General features: G+C 39.7%; 1 protein-coding gene across 2 annotated transcripts; it reads left to right on the top strand.

The window, feature by feature from the left end:
• The first annotated feature begins 1,614 nt into the window (after nucleotides 1-1,614).
• LOC139450504 (multiple epidermal growth factor-like domains protein 10) lies at nucleotides 1,615-13,935 on the top strand. Of its 2 annotated transcripts, none has more exons than XM_071232234.1 (10): nucleotides 1,615-1,834; nucleotides 4,414-4,554; nucleotides 6,904-7,110; nucleotides 8,958-9,158; nucleotides 9,605-9,736; nucleotides 9,921-10,061; nucleotides 11,171-11,308; nucleotides 11,645-11,782; nucleotides 13,520-13,559; nucleotides 13,755-13,935. In XM_071232234.1, the coding sequence occupies exons 1-10, from the start codon at nucleotides 1,615-1,617 to the stop codon at nucleotides 13,759-13,761; spliced, it is 1,365 nt and encodes a 454-aa protein (XP_071088335.1). In that variant the 3' UTR covers nucleotides 13,762-13,935. The 2 variants fall into 2 exon arrangements, with proteins under 2 accessions (XP_071088335.1, XP_071088334.1); XM_071232233.1 differs by having other exon boundaries at nucleotides 13,433-13,559.
• The last annotated feature ends 1,744 nt before the right edge of the window (nucleotides 13,936-15,679 follow it).

Here is a 15,679-nt window from a genome sequence, read left to right as displayed (position 1 = left end):
GTGAGAGAGGCACAAATATGTCCTGCAGCTTTCAATCTGATGGACAACGCGTATCACGCGCATTATAGTTCATACGCGCGATCGCCCGAAAAAATATTGGACTGTATTGTTGCAAAGTGATTATCAATATCATAGGTAAATCATGAACAAACAATCGCATACGTGATGTAAGTTCTTTACTAGTTTCCTATTCAGTTAAACACAAACCACACCTGTAAACAACATTGACATTACGTGTATAACTATCCACACATTTGAATAAGGAATAAGAAGACACATTCACACTCTACAATGTATGTAAGTTGCATTGATTAAGTGAGTGGGTTTGGTGACACCCAAATTGTACAGACTTTCAGCAATATCACGGCTTGGTATGAAGGAAAGCTCGACGGGGTGCAAGTCTCAGACGTTTACCACATTGTGAAGCCCACGAAGAGGTGTATGTACTGATACAACTAAAACCACACTCAGATTCGAACCCACTTTAAATAGGTTTTTGGCATGCCTAAGGCATACAACTATGTACAGCGAGTAAGTTGTATACTACAAGCATTTAGTAGAGGTGTTGTTAAGTATTGCTATTGTGACAGGGAAGTATACTAGTTCTCAAATCACATCATGCTGTGGTGTACATCCCTTCAAGGTGAGTTTTAAACATACACGTACCTCAATCTGATAACGTACTCCAATAGCCTATGCCTTTATCATTTATAATCATAACATCATAACGTTTACCTAACACCAGGAGGAAGCGGTGTGTTTTTCCTGATAGGCCTTACCCCAATTTGTGTACTGCAGTTTGGATTTGTGCGATTACGTTATAAAGTATATGGATGTTATATGATATCCGCACTTTTTCGGTGGTATAGCTGTCTTAGAAATTAAGCATGCAACATCAGCTTTAATACCCTCCATTTCCTCGATGGTTACACTAGCCAATGACGACTATCATACAAAAGTCGTGTGTGTAACTCTCATTATTTATATTATTATGGTTTGTTCTAAGTACCATAACACAATGGGGAAGAGTGTATGTTTCATTCACAAATGACTTCTTTGTGTGTGTGTCTTATCCATGCAACTTATGTAAAACATTGATCGTGTCTATTTCATAAATTGAGGAAGGTAGACTATCCTCACTTAGTGCGGTGATCGTAAATGGGACATCCAACAAAGACATACCATCATAAAATGTGCTCATGCTATGTATTGAAATGCACTTAATTTATAAAATATTTTGAAATCCGTGCATCGACATATCCTTTTCTTGATGAGTTGAACGAAATGAAACTTAATGTTTGTTTGAATATGAATTCTGAGCATTTTCTATGTTAACTTGCATGATAAAGCACAAAGACATACAAGCATTTCAGATATTTCCTCATTTTATGAACAACGGGGATCGTGTATCGGACACCCAACAATAACATCCCATCAGAAACTGTGACTTGGCCATGAACGTGTCCATGTTATGTATTACAACACACTTCAAGTTCCGACATATCTAAGCTGTATACCCTAAAACCACCAAACATATCCTTTCCGTAACGAGTTGACAGAGAGACTTAATGTTTGCTTGAATATGAATTCTGAGCCTTCTCTATGTTCGCTCGCATGATAAAGGACAAAGACAGACATGCATTTCAGATATATACATTGAACGTAAGCAGCCCCCAGCTCATAGTCGTCCATGTTTATTTTAACGGCGGGCAACGTCAGATGTCCCAGCTATACAGTCAAGCGGAAACAACTTCCTGGTTGTCAAACATGGCGGGTGTGTGGATACTGACTGTCATCGTGGTCACATCGGCTTGCTGGATACAGGTTATCATTGGTGAGTGACACATCATGCTTCCTTATTTGATATACATTGTATCTTTAGGTCGATTACTGTAATCTCGATACCTCAGTTAGCATTATTGTTGCACGAGAGTTTTAGTCAAGATAATCACTGTAAACAACACTGAGCACGACGGTATTACAGTTAATGGCTTGCTTAAAGGGCAGTAAATATGTAGAAGATGGGGATGTACAGCGGATCAGAAGCGATTTCTGATAGCAAAGGCTAAGACAAAATGCATGTAATATAATTTGATTACTACCAACTGTTGAACAAACCGCCTCTGTGTCTGAAGAGGGGAAGTGGTCGATAGTTCGATTCCCAAGCCGTGTCATACCAAAGACATTAAAAGATTACACTTGCTGTTATGCTGTCTGGGGCTCAGCGTAAGGGGTAAAGTAAGGACTGCCCGACTCGGAGGCTCTACAATGTGTGAGCCGGTTAGATTGAGTAAGTTTCACTGTGACAATATTTCACTTATATAAGGGCGTGTCAGGTTAAGGCTGTCAGATTGATGTGTAAACGAAGAAACAAACCCTTTCCTTATCCAATAAAATTCTGTACATATAGCAGAGTCTACTGTACAATACCGAGTATGTCATGAGCAAGTGTTTATGAATCACTTTCAAGTAGTGATGACACCAGGTGTTCGCGGAAAGGAAGACCGGAAGTGATGCAGGCAGAAGATGCTTACCAGTGTGATGACACCTGAGAATACCGACGTGTTGCAGACGAAACCCCGAAACACTATCATGATAACTATGAATTAAATGCTTAGTCTGCGTGTATGTTTTCACAAAACCATTTGAAAGGTATAAAGTAAATTTGATAATGCAATTCAGGATATATGTACTCAAAGGTTATTCGAACAAAGGTGGCTGCAACTTACTGTACTACGTGTTGTCCCGATCGTCGTGTCGAGCGTAAGTTTTCTGGATTTGCCCACGAGTGAGTATTTGCTTGGGCGATTGGTTGGGTTGGTGTTTGGGTGTGTGTCGAGGGTTCATATTCTAGATTCGCCCTTGTCTGTCAACATATCCATACAACTTATTTCTGTTACAAGTAGTATAAATACCATTTTAGGCATCGATGCATTTGAATGTGTGGTTTGATTTTGAAGGAATATGTATGCCTCGTACAGTGTAATGTCTATTCTGAACACTTGTGTTCATTACTTGAGTGAAATGTTGTGTTGATATCAAAAGGGAAGACACGCCTCATCCCCTCCTCGACTGTGGTCATCTCCCTGGTCTGCAGACAAGGCTGTAGATGGGACCTCTAACCAGAATATGCACCAAGACTTCTGTTTCCACTCTGCTGACAATGTTAAGTGTCTGTGAACAGTGGATCCATCTGTAGTTTATGATCTACGTACTTCACTTGGCTTATTTGTGCGGCACTGTTTTTTTTTCATGAAGGCCATTATATGTACAAGTAATTGGTCAAACCTTGAGGACGTCCCTGGCAAGAGGCGGACACCATTCCCAGTGGTGGCACGCGTCAGACAACAGTGTCGCCGTGATACCGTTTTAAGTTGTCAAGGTTAAGTTGTCAAGTCCAAGATGCAACCTTTTGATGTTTCAAACCTTAGGCATTGCTGTATAAGAGGGCAACGGTTCAATCATCCATATCACAACTATAGTCAATGAGCTCCGTACTTCACTGGGGATATTTGAGCGGCACTGGCCTCCTCATATGTTACTGAAGATAAGCCTGGGTGTAATGACGAGCATTTGATGTACAAGTAACTGGCTGGTCAAACCTTGAGGATGTCCCTGACCAGACACGGACACTATTCCCAGTGGTGGCGCACGTTAGACAACAGAGTCGCAATTGTATTCCAGCAGGACAACGTTCGACCGCATACTGCAATGATCACAAGAGCATGTCTACACAACAACAACATTGATGTTCTCCCCTGGCCCTCAATATTTGAACCCGATAGAGCACCTGTTGGATGAATTGGATAGACGGCTACGCCGACATCAGCCACAACCCCAGACTTTGCAGCAGTTAGCCTTTGCGTTGCAGGCCGAGTGGGCTACCATTTCCCAAGATTTCATTCGAATATTCGTCTCTTCCAACGGGGAATATAAGCATTGTTGATGGTAGCTGGCCTTCACCTTGCACTTTTTCTATGTACCGATAACTGAGATGACTACAATCAACATGTGTACTCTCCACAACATTTTGCCTATATACCTTGTACGGTTCCTCGTATGTATTTTCCTACCTAACACAAAGGATTGCGTTTCCTTTTTTAAGAGTATATGTGTGTGTGCGTGCGTGCGTGCTTGGTGCGTGTCTGCGTGTGAGACTCTGTGTGTGTGCGTGCGTGCGCGTCTGTGTTTGAGTCTGTGTGTGTGTGTGTGCGTGTCTGCGCGTGATTCTCTGTCTGTGTGTGTGAGCGTGCGCACCTGCGTGCCTGTGCGTGTGTGTGTGTGCAAGCTTGTAATGCAGATACTTTTAAATTCTCTATCCAAGAAGTGGAAGATATTTGTGAATTTGATCGCAAATGTATGCATCTGCTGCTGTCAGTATTAGATTATTTCACCCCTGAGTATGTTTTACAGGTTCCTGTCCAACAGGAAAGTTCGGAGACTCCTGCTTCTACTCCTGTCACTGTGGAGACTCCTGTAACCAGACAACCGGAGTTTGTGAAGGTGCCTGTGATGCTGGCTGGGTGGGAGGACATGGAGCTACCTGCCAGAAAGGTGTAATATAAAATGAAATCGATTTGGAAACAACAACAGAAAGTGCCCTTATATTTCTTTATGATCAGCCAAATACTTACAATAACTATTTCAACACATTCTGCTGTATTTGTACTACCGTCGTGGTCTAATGGTAGAGCGTCCGTCTGGAGAGCGGAAGGATCCGGAGTTCGATCCCCGGCCGTGTCATACCAAAAAGCCGTTAAAAGATGGCACTTGTTGTTACCCTGCCTCGCCCTGGTCATTAAGGGGCTAAACCAAGTACAGGTCGGCTCGGAGTTAGTATACTGTGTCTGAATGGGGTATTCATATTAAACTACGGCATGGTATCTCAGTGGGCTAGCACTATAAAATCGGCATTTGTCCGGACTAGTACAAGTAGACACACACACGCACGTGCAAGCACGTTGCTATGTAAGTGCAATAATCCCCAAACTTTATAACTTAAGCTGTGTTTAGGCATAAGAATATTGACGGCAGTCGGGTTGCCTGTTGTGGGTACAATGTTGGCCCGTAACGCCCGGGTTAGTGCAATGCCTGAAACCCATTTATGAGGTCCCCCCTAATTGGTACGAATGAATACTTCTTAAAGCAGTGCAACATCATTATCACTCACTCACTGTCAAGTACACGAATATTATAACAGCCTTCTTCGGTTAGTATGAATATAAATATAGTACATATTCAAATATGACCGATTCAACCAAATCTCCAAAATGGGCTAAATTATTGATTTCTGAGTATTTCATTTCATAATTTCGCAATAGGTATTTCTGCGTCATGTAACTTATAACTGCATGTTCTCTTATGGTGACATATTACACTAATATGGTAGATTTACTTTTCAGTCGATAAGGTGGAATTATTAACGTTGTCTGTGATGCACAATACACAAAAGACATGGCTACTGACATTTCCGATATTGAAAATAATCAGTTTTGATTCAGATGAGCTAGAAAATATTTGATTCTGGTTAGTTTACTTACATTTTATGCAAATTGTTTGAGTGGCAGGTGCTACCAGTAGAGCAGGACATGATTTCACTTTTTCCTGAACTCCTGGTGTCATCACTACTTTTCAGTGATCCGTTCGTGTAGTTGTCACCGATGTGTTGCCTCTTGCGCCATGCGGAGGATCGAGGCTAGCCTCTTGAGTTGACGTTATATATTTACATTTGTTAGTTTAATGGCTCCCTGAGACTATTTATTGAATGAAGTAGGTTTCAAATGTTCCAACTGCTGTGCATTGAATCCTCAATAACACCTAAAATATGAGAGGACATAATGTTTATCAACACAGTAAATATAAAAGTTATCGTTGATATCCATAGTATTCTCTTTCGCCGGGTACTCCAACAGCTGTGAGACTTTCATGTCGTCACTCTAGTATGCCATGACGTTATGATGAAGTTATGATGCAATGAATGACAACTGAAGCATCAAGGTTAACAAAATGCTGTATACACACTCCAAGACGTTTGTTTGATAATTTTTAATCAAAGAAATTCTATGATTTATGTCGCAATGCCAAACGCAATTTAAAATTTCGCACGCAGTGAAAAGTCGAGAAGATTCCCAGGCTTTGAATACTATTGTTTCATCCAATCAGATTGTGACACATCCGGGAGGCGGAGTGGCCTTGTGGTTAAAGCGTTCGCTCGTCGCGTCGAAGCCCCGGGGTCGAATCCCGCATTGGGTACAATGTGTGAAGACCATTTCTGGTGTCCCCCGCCGTGATATTGCTTGAACATTGCTATAATCGGTGTAAAACCATACTCACTCACTAACTGTGACACACTTACCCATTATGGAACCATTTAGTAAGTTACCTTTAGATATGGATCTTTATAATCCATCCAATAACGTTGCGAGGGTCATCCCAGAATACCATATTCCAGAAAGCTTGAAATTGAATGCAGAAAACAAAAATGTGATATAGTGTGAATATATTCAAACAGTCATGTTATTCCACTTCTCTTTAACAGTAGGTTTTACCACTGTCCTACAGGATCTATCAAGATCAAATTCCATCGAAGTTTCAGCATGTGATTTCCCTCATATTAGGTCGTTTAAACATTTAAATGTTGAAACTTTGCATACGTAAATCCTGCTTCTCGCACAAAATGGGGGAAATGTCACATTCGTTTCTATGAAGATCAATTTTATTCATAGTTTTATGTCCAAAATTATTAAAACAAGACACCTGCTCAGGCAAACCGAATAAACATTGTCTTTATTATGCATAACATGGGCCTCACCAGAAAGATTCATCTCCTACTGAACAATATAAACCATTCTGGTCAGGTCAAGTCTTTGTGTGACATGTCTTTGAAAATATATATCTAAACAGAAAACATTGCGAAAGGAAAATCAGCGACATCTCCTTCTGGACTCTATTTTCCCCCGTGGACTGCAGACAAGGCTGTAGATGGGAACCAGGACCAGGATTATTCCCACAACTCCTGCTTCCACGCTAAACGGACTCCGAGTGTGTGGACCGTGGACCTGGGACAGCAGTACAGGATACACGACGTCAGGATATACAACCGATTGTATTGTATGTATCAGTTCGGACAATGTTATTTGATTTCTTGGGATATTGGTGGAAGCGTCACAAAACATGTTAGTTCATGCTGATCAAAAATAACCACCGGGCAGGATGTATGTATGTGATATATTTGGACTGTAGAGAGGTTTCATTTACTGACATGTATAATTAGGTAAACATATTTACAGAACAGAACTCCAGACCCATATATGCAAGATACAATGAAGATACTCTATTTCATAACACTTGCATCAGGATATCTTAGCAAATGTAGATTTCATATGTGGTAATTGGATGAGTGGTTGTTTGGTTTGCAAATGAATAATTTACCTTTTTTACATGTAATATTTCGATCATCTTCATATGCATGGCATGATAAATCGACTACTTCGTTTTTGGTATTTTTGTCAATATCATTTTCAACAATTACTACATATTATCAGTTATGGTGTCTTAAGTTGGCGTATACGGTGTCATATTAGGTTAGCAGAAAAATATATACACACGCACGCACACACGCGCACACACACACACACACACACACACACACACATATACACAACCTTGTTGGTAATTTTAACTCTAATCTTTATCAATAAAGTCAAGAAGGTGATAAAAAATATTAATGTCCTTCCACATCAAAATTCATTATATTAAAATACCAAAAAGTCTGTAATAAAGAATTTCTGTACCAGAATGTTCATGTGAAATATGTGAAGTGGGTGTTGGAAAATCCAAGATGGCTGTAACTGACGGTATACGGTCTCATATTAGGCCAGTAACATCCATCTTGTCATTTTACTGACGGTATACGGGCTCATATGCCCGGTCATTAGTTTTGCTCTCTGATTGGTCAATCTCATTTTGAGGAATAATAAAATCACATGTCATTTTACCTTTTTAGGGCATCTTTATGCATTGTACTTCGGGCTCCGGCTTATTATTATGTCTGGATTACCTATGGAACAGGATAACCTGAAATATTCGACCAGCTTGTTATTCCTTTAATATGTTAGTACCTTACATAAAACAGGTGAACGAACTATTCCATTTCAGGGAATTACTCTGCATCATCCTGAAGACTCTGATAGGAACCTAGTTAGTGGGCGTATATTTGAATATTAGCACCTACATGGATATTGTGTCCCCTCGCTTGTCATATTGTCATTAATCATAACTAAAGTCAAACGGAATAAGAACACAATACCTCGAAATTTACAGGTGCAGTTCCAGTTCCCCTTTGAATTTACATTTGTCAGACAATAGCTGTCTCCCTCAATATTTGCCTCAAAGAATTACTATATTCTTATTGATGATTCAGAATCTCCTCTGTGGAATGGAAGAACCAGAGTACGATGTATTTTGAACATTTAGTGTCACCAGGTATTTTCAGCGCTCCATTGATATAATCATTATTTATACAGCTATTTTGCCCTTTCCGCCAAATTGAATCTGTTAAGCAGTAATCTAAACTGGTTATTCTCTTGCATTGACCATTTATATTTACGCACAAAGCTATTGCGTTCCTGAGTTCTACGTAAACTAGATGCAAGACATGGTATCAACAATATGCTATCACAGTTTTCACAAATGCTTGGTGTGTGTTTGTTGATGTGAATGCTCCATCACTCAAATCATTCAATTCTCAAAAATCTTGCTAGTTTTGATGAGATATGAAAGGCACATAGTTTTTACTAACATATCATACACAGGATATATAATTTGAGACCATAATTTCTTAAAAGGGGACAACTATGTCTTACATACATGCTTATGATATAGTCGGAATCGCACAAACGACTTTTATCAGATATGTTTTATGATTTTTTGTCGCCTTATAATGATCACCATTTCAGATATTGACAGACTCCAAACCGCTGTCCTCTCCCTGAGTAACTCCAGCAGCTCCATACCCGGCGTCACCTGCTACATCTTCCCCAATGACACAGCTGAAACAGACAACAGCGTGTACGACGTGACGTGTGACGGCACAGGGAGATACTTCACCATTTCACACAGCACAGAGACACTAAATCTGTGTGAGGTGGAAATCTTTGGTATTGATAAACATTTGTTTTTTTTTATTGATCTATCTTTGAATCAGATATGCCATTCCACCATGACTGTTTAATCAGGAGGCAGTGTTATGCAACAGGATATTTTGAGTTTCGTTTGCCCATCTGTGATGTGTTGCTATAGACATTGTTCCTTTGTAGCAAGAACCCATGTTACATAAATCGACTAATACTTGTAACACGTATAAGATCTTTGAATTACTAGTATTCAAACTCTTGATGCCCTGATGCCAGGTCAGTTGGATCAATATTCCACAGCTCACTGTGCATAATTCATCCTCTGATCGCCTGATTAACATCTATGACTTTCAGAACGTTTTGCGTTTATAACAACGTCTGACACTTCGATCAACGTCAACATACGTTCTTGTTTCTTAACGACCAACTGTTTAAAGCAGAGACACGAACAACGCCAATGCTGTTTTTAGTTTGCAGTCACGGAACCTTTGGCGAACTTTGCAACCATTTCTGCCATTGTTCTGACGGGTCCTGTGACAGATTCAGTGGGATCTGTGCTGGTGACTGTAGACCAGCGTGGCAAGGAAAAAACTGTCCAACTGGTAAGGAACTAACAAAATTATTGCTGTAATATGAATATATTTCTTGTATGAGAACAATGATGTAAACATGAATACCTATGTCTTAATAATAAATGTATAATGATAACCATTTACCTCATGTTCCGAATGATTCTGAGCATTCTCTCAACACACGCTGACAATGTACGATGCCTTTCATTTCTAGCGTGTGATAAGGACCGTTATGGCGTCAACTGTAACGAGACATGTGGAAAATGTGCTGCTGCTCCGTCGTCATGTGACCGGCATACAGGGTCATGTGACACTGGATGTCTTCCTGGGTGGATAGGGGTGGACTGTAAACAAGGTACACCATCTTTAATGGTCATACACTTAAAAGATGTCTTCATTTTATGATGCTTCAGTTGGGTATCAAGGTAGACTATTTTCATTTTCTTAAGCCCAATAGGGTGCGCTGTGCATTAGTCTATTTATAGATGCATGTAATCAAGGCATGTAAGGCATGCACAGAACCACATGGCAGCTGGCTAGGTAGCCACATGAGTTGATAAAAGTGGTCAACAACTAGGTAAATACAACAGCATTTTTACTAATATCTTTAGTTTTGGATGTATAATTGTGAAATTATGTATTTGAATTGATTACATTGCTTCTGGTAAATAACATTTTGTAATTACCATAAATTTCCTAATGTGTCCTAAAATCAATGTTCTTTTGCAAAGAAATGTTTTTGAGTATAGTTTATTTTTATTTACAATCTAGAGTAATGGTATTTTTGCTTTATTTGCAGTCAATCATGAAATGAATTGAAAATGACATGACATGAATTGAAATGAAATGAAATGAAATGACATGACATGACATGACATGACATGACATGACATGACATGACATGACATCACGTGACGTGACGTGACGTGACGTGACGTGACGTGACGTGACGTGACGTGACGTGACGTGAAGTGAAGTGAAGTGAAGTGAAGTGAAGTGAAGTGAAGTGAAGTGAAGTGACATGACATGAAATACTCATGCAACACTCATGAAACAGAATATCCAAAGATGGAATTGTTTTCATTTGAAAAGTATCACTGTGATCTTTGAAGGGAACACCATCATCATTCTTCTGTATAAATAGACAGATACACATACTGTTTGAACGCTGCATTGTCACGTAGATTACTGTGTACAGAAAGCTGAACGTGTAGTTTGTGTACATATGCACTCACGTCACCCTCGGGATGTACATCTCAGGTCAATCAAGATCCAACTTTGCACATATGACGATATCACTATACTTTTACAGACTGTTACTCTGGGACCTATGGACAGAATTGCAGCTTGCTACATGTATGTACTGAGAGAAACTGTAAATCAGTGCATTATTTAATTTTGATATAAAAAATTAAAGCTGTCAATTCAAAATAATGATTGTATACATGTTTGTTCATGTTGCAGCTTGTGAACCTCATCGTTATGGGCCAAGCTGTGACAAGACATGTGCCTCCAGACACTGTGTGGGACACTCTTCCTGTAACACAACTGGGCATTGTCACAGGGGATGTCAGACAGGGTGGACACTGGACGACTGTACAGGTATGATTCTGTAAGCCAATTCCAAGAGGATTCGGTCTGTAGTGATAAATGCAGTGCATATCGATAGTACACAGTCAACATTACGGAGATAACTGTATAAAGACCTGTATCTCCAGACATTGTATGGGGACCCATCCTGTAACACAACAGGGCACTGTGACAGTGGATGTTAGGCAGGATGGACACAACCTGAATCTACAGGTATATAACAAACTGGGAGCATATTTCGGATAGTAAAGAGACACTTGGAATAGTCACATCACATCACAAAAATCTAACATAATGAAGTATTTATCTCCTGATTGATGAACAGGTGATTTGTTTTTATGTTATTAGCCTGTGACAGCCAGCACTACGGGCCTGATTGTATCAAGACCTGTGCCTCCAGACACTGTGTGGGAAACTCTTCCTGTAACTCCACAGGGCGCTGTGACACCCGGTGTGAGACAGGGTGGACAGGAGCGGACTGTACAGGTACAAACACCATTGCTTTAATAAGGACATATTTTTGGATAGCCATGATGACCATACATATTCTCAAGCATCGAAGATGTGTAACAAATGTTCAGGTGAGTGTTTCTCTGGCTGTGTTGAAGGATACATGCGACCTCGGCGTAAAGGTCAGCATCACAGATTGCAGGTACCAACTGTCAGGTTCATAAACACACGTATTAGGTATCTACAGATTAGGATGTGTATATCTTAGCTTCATGATGTATTGGTAAATATGGCAATTACAATAACAACCATTGATTGTGTTCATTGCTGAAATAATGCATTATAGAACGTTATAAAGTAAGCAGTTTAGCGATCACTTCACGGTACATGTGAAATGTATGTATATACATATTATACGTAAACCTAGATTGTTGAAAACATGAGTCAAGTTTTATTCTGTCAATCAACTGTAACGTTCATGTACTATGAACGAAATGAAAGTAGGAGTCTGTATGACAGTGATCCTTAGTCTCTCAACCATGCTGTTCAAAGCGCTTTGCAAATTTTGGAACAGAACATATTTCTTTAGATTTACTGGCAATGAGTAAATTCTGAATCTAGAACGACCCACGGTGAACACCGTGCATGTCGTGATGTAACGTCACCGTGCCGGCGTGCCAACTGGTATGGAGGTACAGTGGATGTGATACACGTAAATCGTGGTGTAAAAAAGAAGGGAACCTATATGTTACTAGTTCAAATTTATTTTGCACGGGACCTCTAAATTGCAATAAAACGACAAGTAAAAGGGTTTCCACAATATTCTACCTTGACATTTTATAATGCCGTATTCTGACTGGACAGTCAGTGTTTTCTATGTTGATCAGAATACTGATAATAATGGATATTTATTTAGATTCACCTCTTACGCAAACCCGTCCGTTTCATGACTTCAAATACTGATTTTACTTTCATCAACGTTGCTAAATAGTCGAGTTCACACATTATTTACAGCAAGTGGTTCAATATATCTCAATATTGAGAGTGTATTGCAAAATTAAGTAACATCAACATGGCATGGCTTTTGGCGATACTCTTTCACGTACTTTCACGTCATGTCCACCTTGTCAAAATGCTAGGTTTTCCATCTGTAGACCTTTATGGCGTCATACATTCATTACAAAGGTCGCGTCATTTTCGCTAGGGATGTCAGTTTGAATTAAGCTTTCAGGATATCTGCCTACGTTGTTGTATTGTGTCTCAGTGGAGTGGTGTAAGTATAATAGTGACAATTATGGTTTGGGTACATGATTTTTAATAGTGAATTCGCTCTTTCAACCCGCTGAAACTATTTGGCTCATCACAAATACTTTTCACCAATCCACGTTCAAAACATCGACGCTGAATACAAACTTAATTGATCTTCTAAATGTGATGATTGAAATGCGTCAGAAGGTTCGGAAGGTGTCTTCAAGAAGGGATTACCTGCTGCAACCGTTCACAAAGAGATTGAATATAAGACAGGCATTAAGAATATAAGTGTTGTGACAGATATGATTGATCTTCAATCAAAAGAAAAAATAGTATCTGCAAAAGTGATCATATTCAAATGTGTGATAACACAGTATATTAGTTTCCATTGACCAATTTGTCATCACCACATAACAAGTATAACTTTTTTTCCAGCATCTTCACCTCAGCAAAACAACCCAGTCGGGGGTGAGGAAATACTTATACATGCAGTGACAGCAATTGTTATCTTGGTAGTTGCAGGGGCTGCAGTTGGTGTTGTTTGCTGGAGAAGGAGACAAAGGTACTTAATCTCTGGCCCAATCAAATTGAACAGTTGATTACACTTCCAGTACACGTGATGATATCATGTTTTTTCAAAAAACATAGCAAGTAATGTAATAAAACTATTTGCTACTCATCATATGGATTGTTTTTTAGAGCCATGAATTAGCGTAAAGATTTTATTCCTGATGTTTCATATGTCCCTATATTTCAGACCATAACTGCAGGAATCTCATTCCCATGATTACTACAACACAAGTCATCTGTCAAAGGTTCAAACAAAACAATCACGAAACAACGACGAAACTGAACTTGAAGACCGAACATACGATGGCCTCAGCGCCATTTCATGTGAAATCCAGGGACCAGGAGAGACATATTGCACACTCAACACAGAGAAGCCAGATCTGGGGGGGGGGGGGGGGGGGGGTGTGGCATCTGGCGAAGTGGCTGAACTGACTGACTGATATAGAAGATTTAACGTGCGCTTTTCGACTGTAGCGTATTTCGCACACGGGCCTGGCCAGACCATTTAGTGTTTTCCGAAAAGGGTGAAAATTGTGTGTGCAACCCAAGACGGGGCTTTTAGGGGTTACTTATATTGAATTTTTGGAATTTTTAAATTTGGAATAAATGCCGTGGTGGGTGGAGGAGGGAACTAAGGGTGAGGTGGGTGTTTGTATGTTTGTTGGATTTTGGATTGGTCGATTAATTAGTTTTTAGATGCGCTTAATTAGTTCTGTTTTGATTATGAATACGCCTAGGGCCTTGAAGTTTTCTAGTTTATTTTGAGGGTTTAGTATTTCATCTAGAGTAGGAACCTTATTTAGATTGAGGGTGGTTTGTAGTGTGGTTCTGTGTGTTTGGTAGTGGGTGCAGTGGATGAGTGCATGTTCTGTGGTTTCTGGTTGTTTGCAGTGGGGGCAGTTGCCTGTGGTGTGCCTTTTAAGTTTTTTTAGTTTGTTATTTAGGTTAGTGTGTCCTGTTTGGAGTTTTGTAATTAATCTGTCAATTGTTTTTGAGGGGTGTAGGATTTAAGGTTTTGCTAGTGTGTGTGTGTGTGGGGGGGGGGGGGGGGGGGCAGCTGCTGAAGTGGCTGAAATGACAGATCGAGATATATACGAGCCAACAGAACCACAGACGTATGAAACACTTGACAGCACATCACGTGATATGATTGGTGAATATAGTGAATTGGTCAAGATTGCATAACTCTGCTGATGCGACCTAATCAGTTAACTCACTCACTCACACTTTAATGTGACGTTTGATATTGCCGACAAGGAATTTATCCAAGCTGAGAAAAACGATTGAAACAGCTCCAGCATTTCTTCCAATCGATTGACATACAGTGTGTGAACGATATAACCTCACATACATGGATTATTGACATGTACACGAGACAATCATGTGTCCTCATGTCGTCATGTCAGCATATGTCTTTGTAATATTAGCATATGATTCCATGTTTGTATTTTGGCTTGACAGACTTGTTTTACATTGGGATTTCTCCGATCCAAACTACACAATTTTTTTTGTTTTGTAATATATCTTGATTTGTTATTAAGGTGAGATGAAATTGGGTTTAACGTCGCGTGCAAGATTATTGCACCTATATAGCGACGTTCATCCACGTGTGTGGAGTGCTTGTACTAGTCCGGACTAATTATAGTGCTAGCTCACTAAGATACCATGTCGCAGTTTAACATGAATACCCTACAGTATACTGAATCCGAGCCGACCACAATACGTTTACTTTTATCAATGTTAATATCATCCCTATTTCACTTTGGACATATGCATTATAACACAATGTGAAGGCGTTAGATGAGGATCATGTGATGAGGAGATTAGCCCAAATGACTTTGGCTATGAGAGTCGTTTGATTCGATGCATTTATATTTCTTTATACACATGATGTATTATAATTAAATGTTCGTTGTGTTCTTTGTAATACGTGAGATCTGAGTAGCTTAATTGGTCACGCGATATTGCTTTCATTCCCCAATGAATGTAAAAATATTAAACCACGCCCACCAAAACGGACTACTTTCATCGCTACGGAATGTTGGGAATCCTGATTACACATCCACAGTTTCTGTTAAAAGTTGCAATTCTTCTCGCTTTATGTCAGATATT

Source organism: Haliotis cracherodii, unplaced genomic scaffold (assembly GCF_022045235.1).
Source record: "Haliotis cracherodii isolate W230 unplaced genomic scaffold, xgHalCrac1.p SCAF_8, whole genome shotgun sequence".
NCBI lineage: Eukaryota > Metazoa > Mollusca > Gastropoda > Lepetellida > Haliotidae > Haliotis > Haliotis cracherodii.
Note: the sequence above shows the minus strand (reverse complement) of the source record. Positions and strands in the feature narration are given on the sequence as shown.

What these genes read in the sequence shown, in the direction of transcription:
- LOC139450504 (XM_071232233.1), top strand. Translation starts at nt 1,615, where the DNA reads ATGATAAAGGACAAAGACAGACATGCATTTCAGATATATACATTGAAC. An exon ending in GTGTGAGGTGGAAATCTTTG is followed by an intron (nt 9,159 to 9,604) that starts GTATTGATAAAC and finishes TGCTGTTTTTAG; the next exon opens with TTTGCAGTCACGGAACCTTT. An exon ending in GACACTGGACGACTGTACAG is followed by an intron (nt 11,309 to 11,644) that starts GTATGATTCTGT and finishes TTATGTTATTAG; the next exon opens with CCTGTGACAGCCAGCACTAC.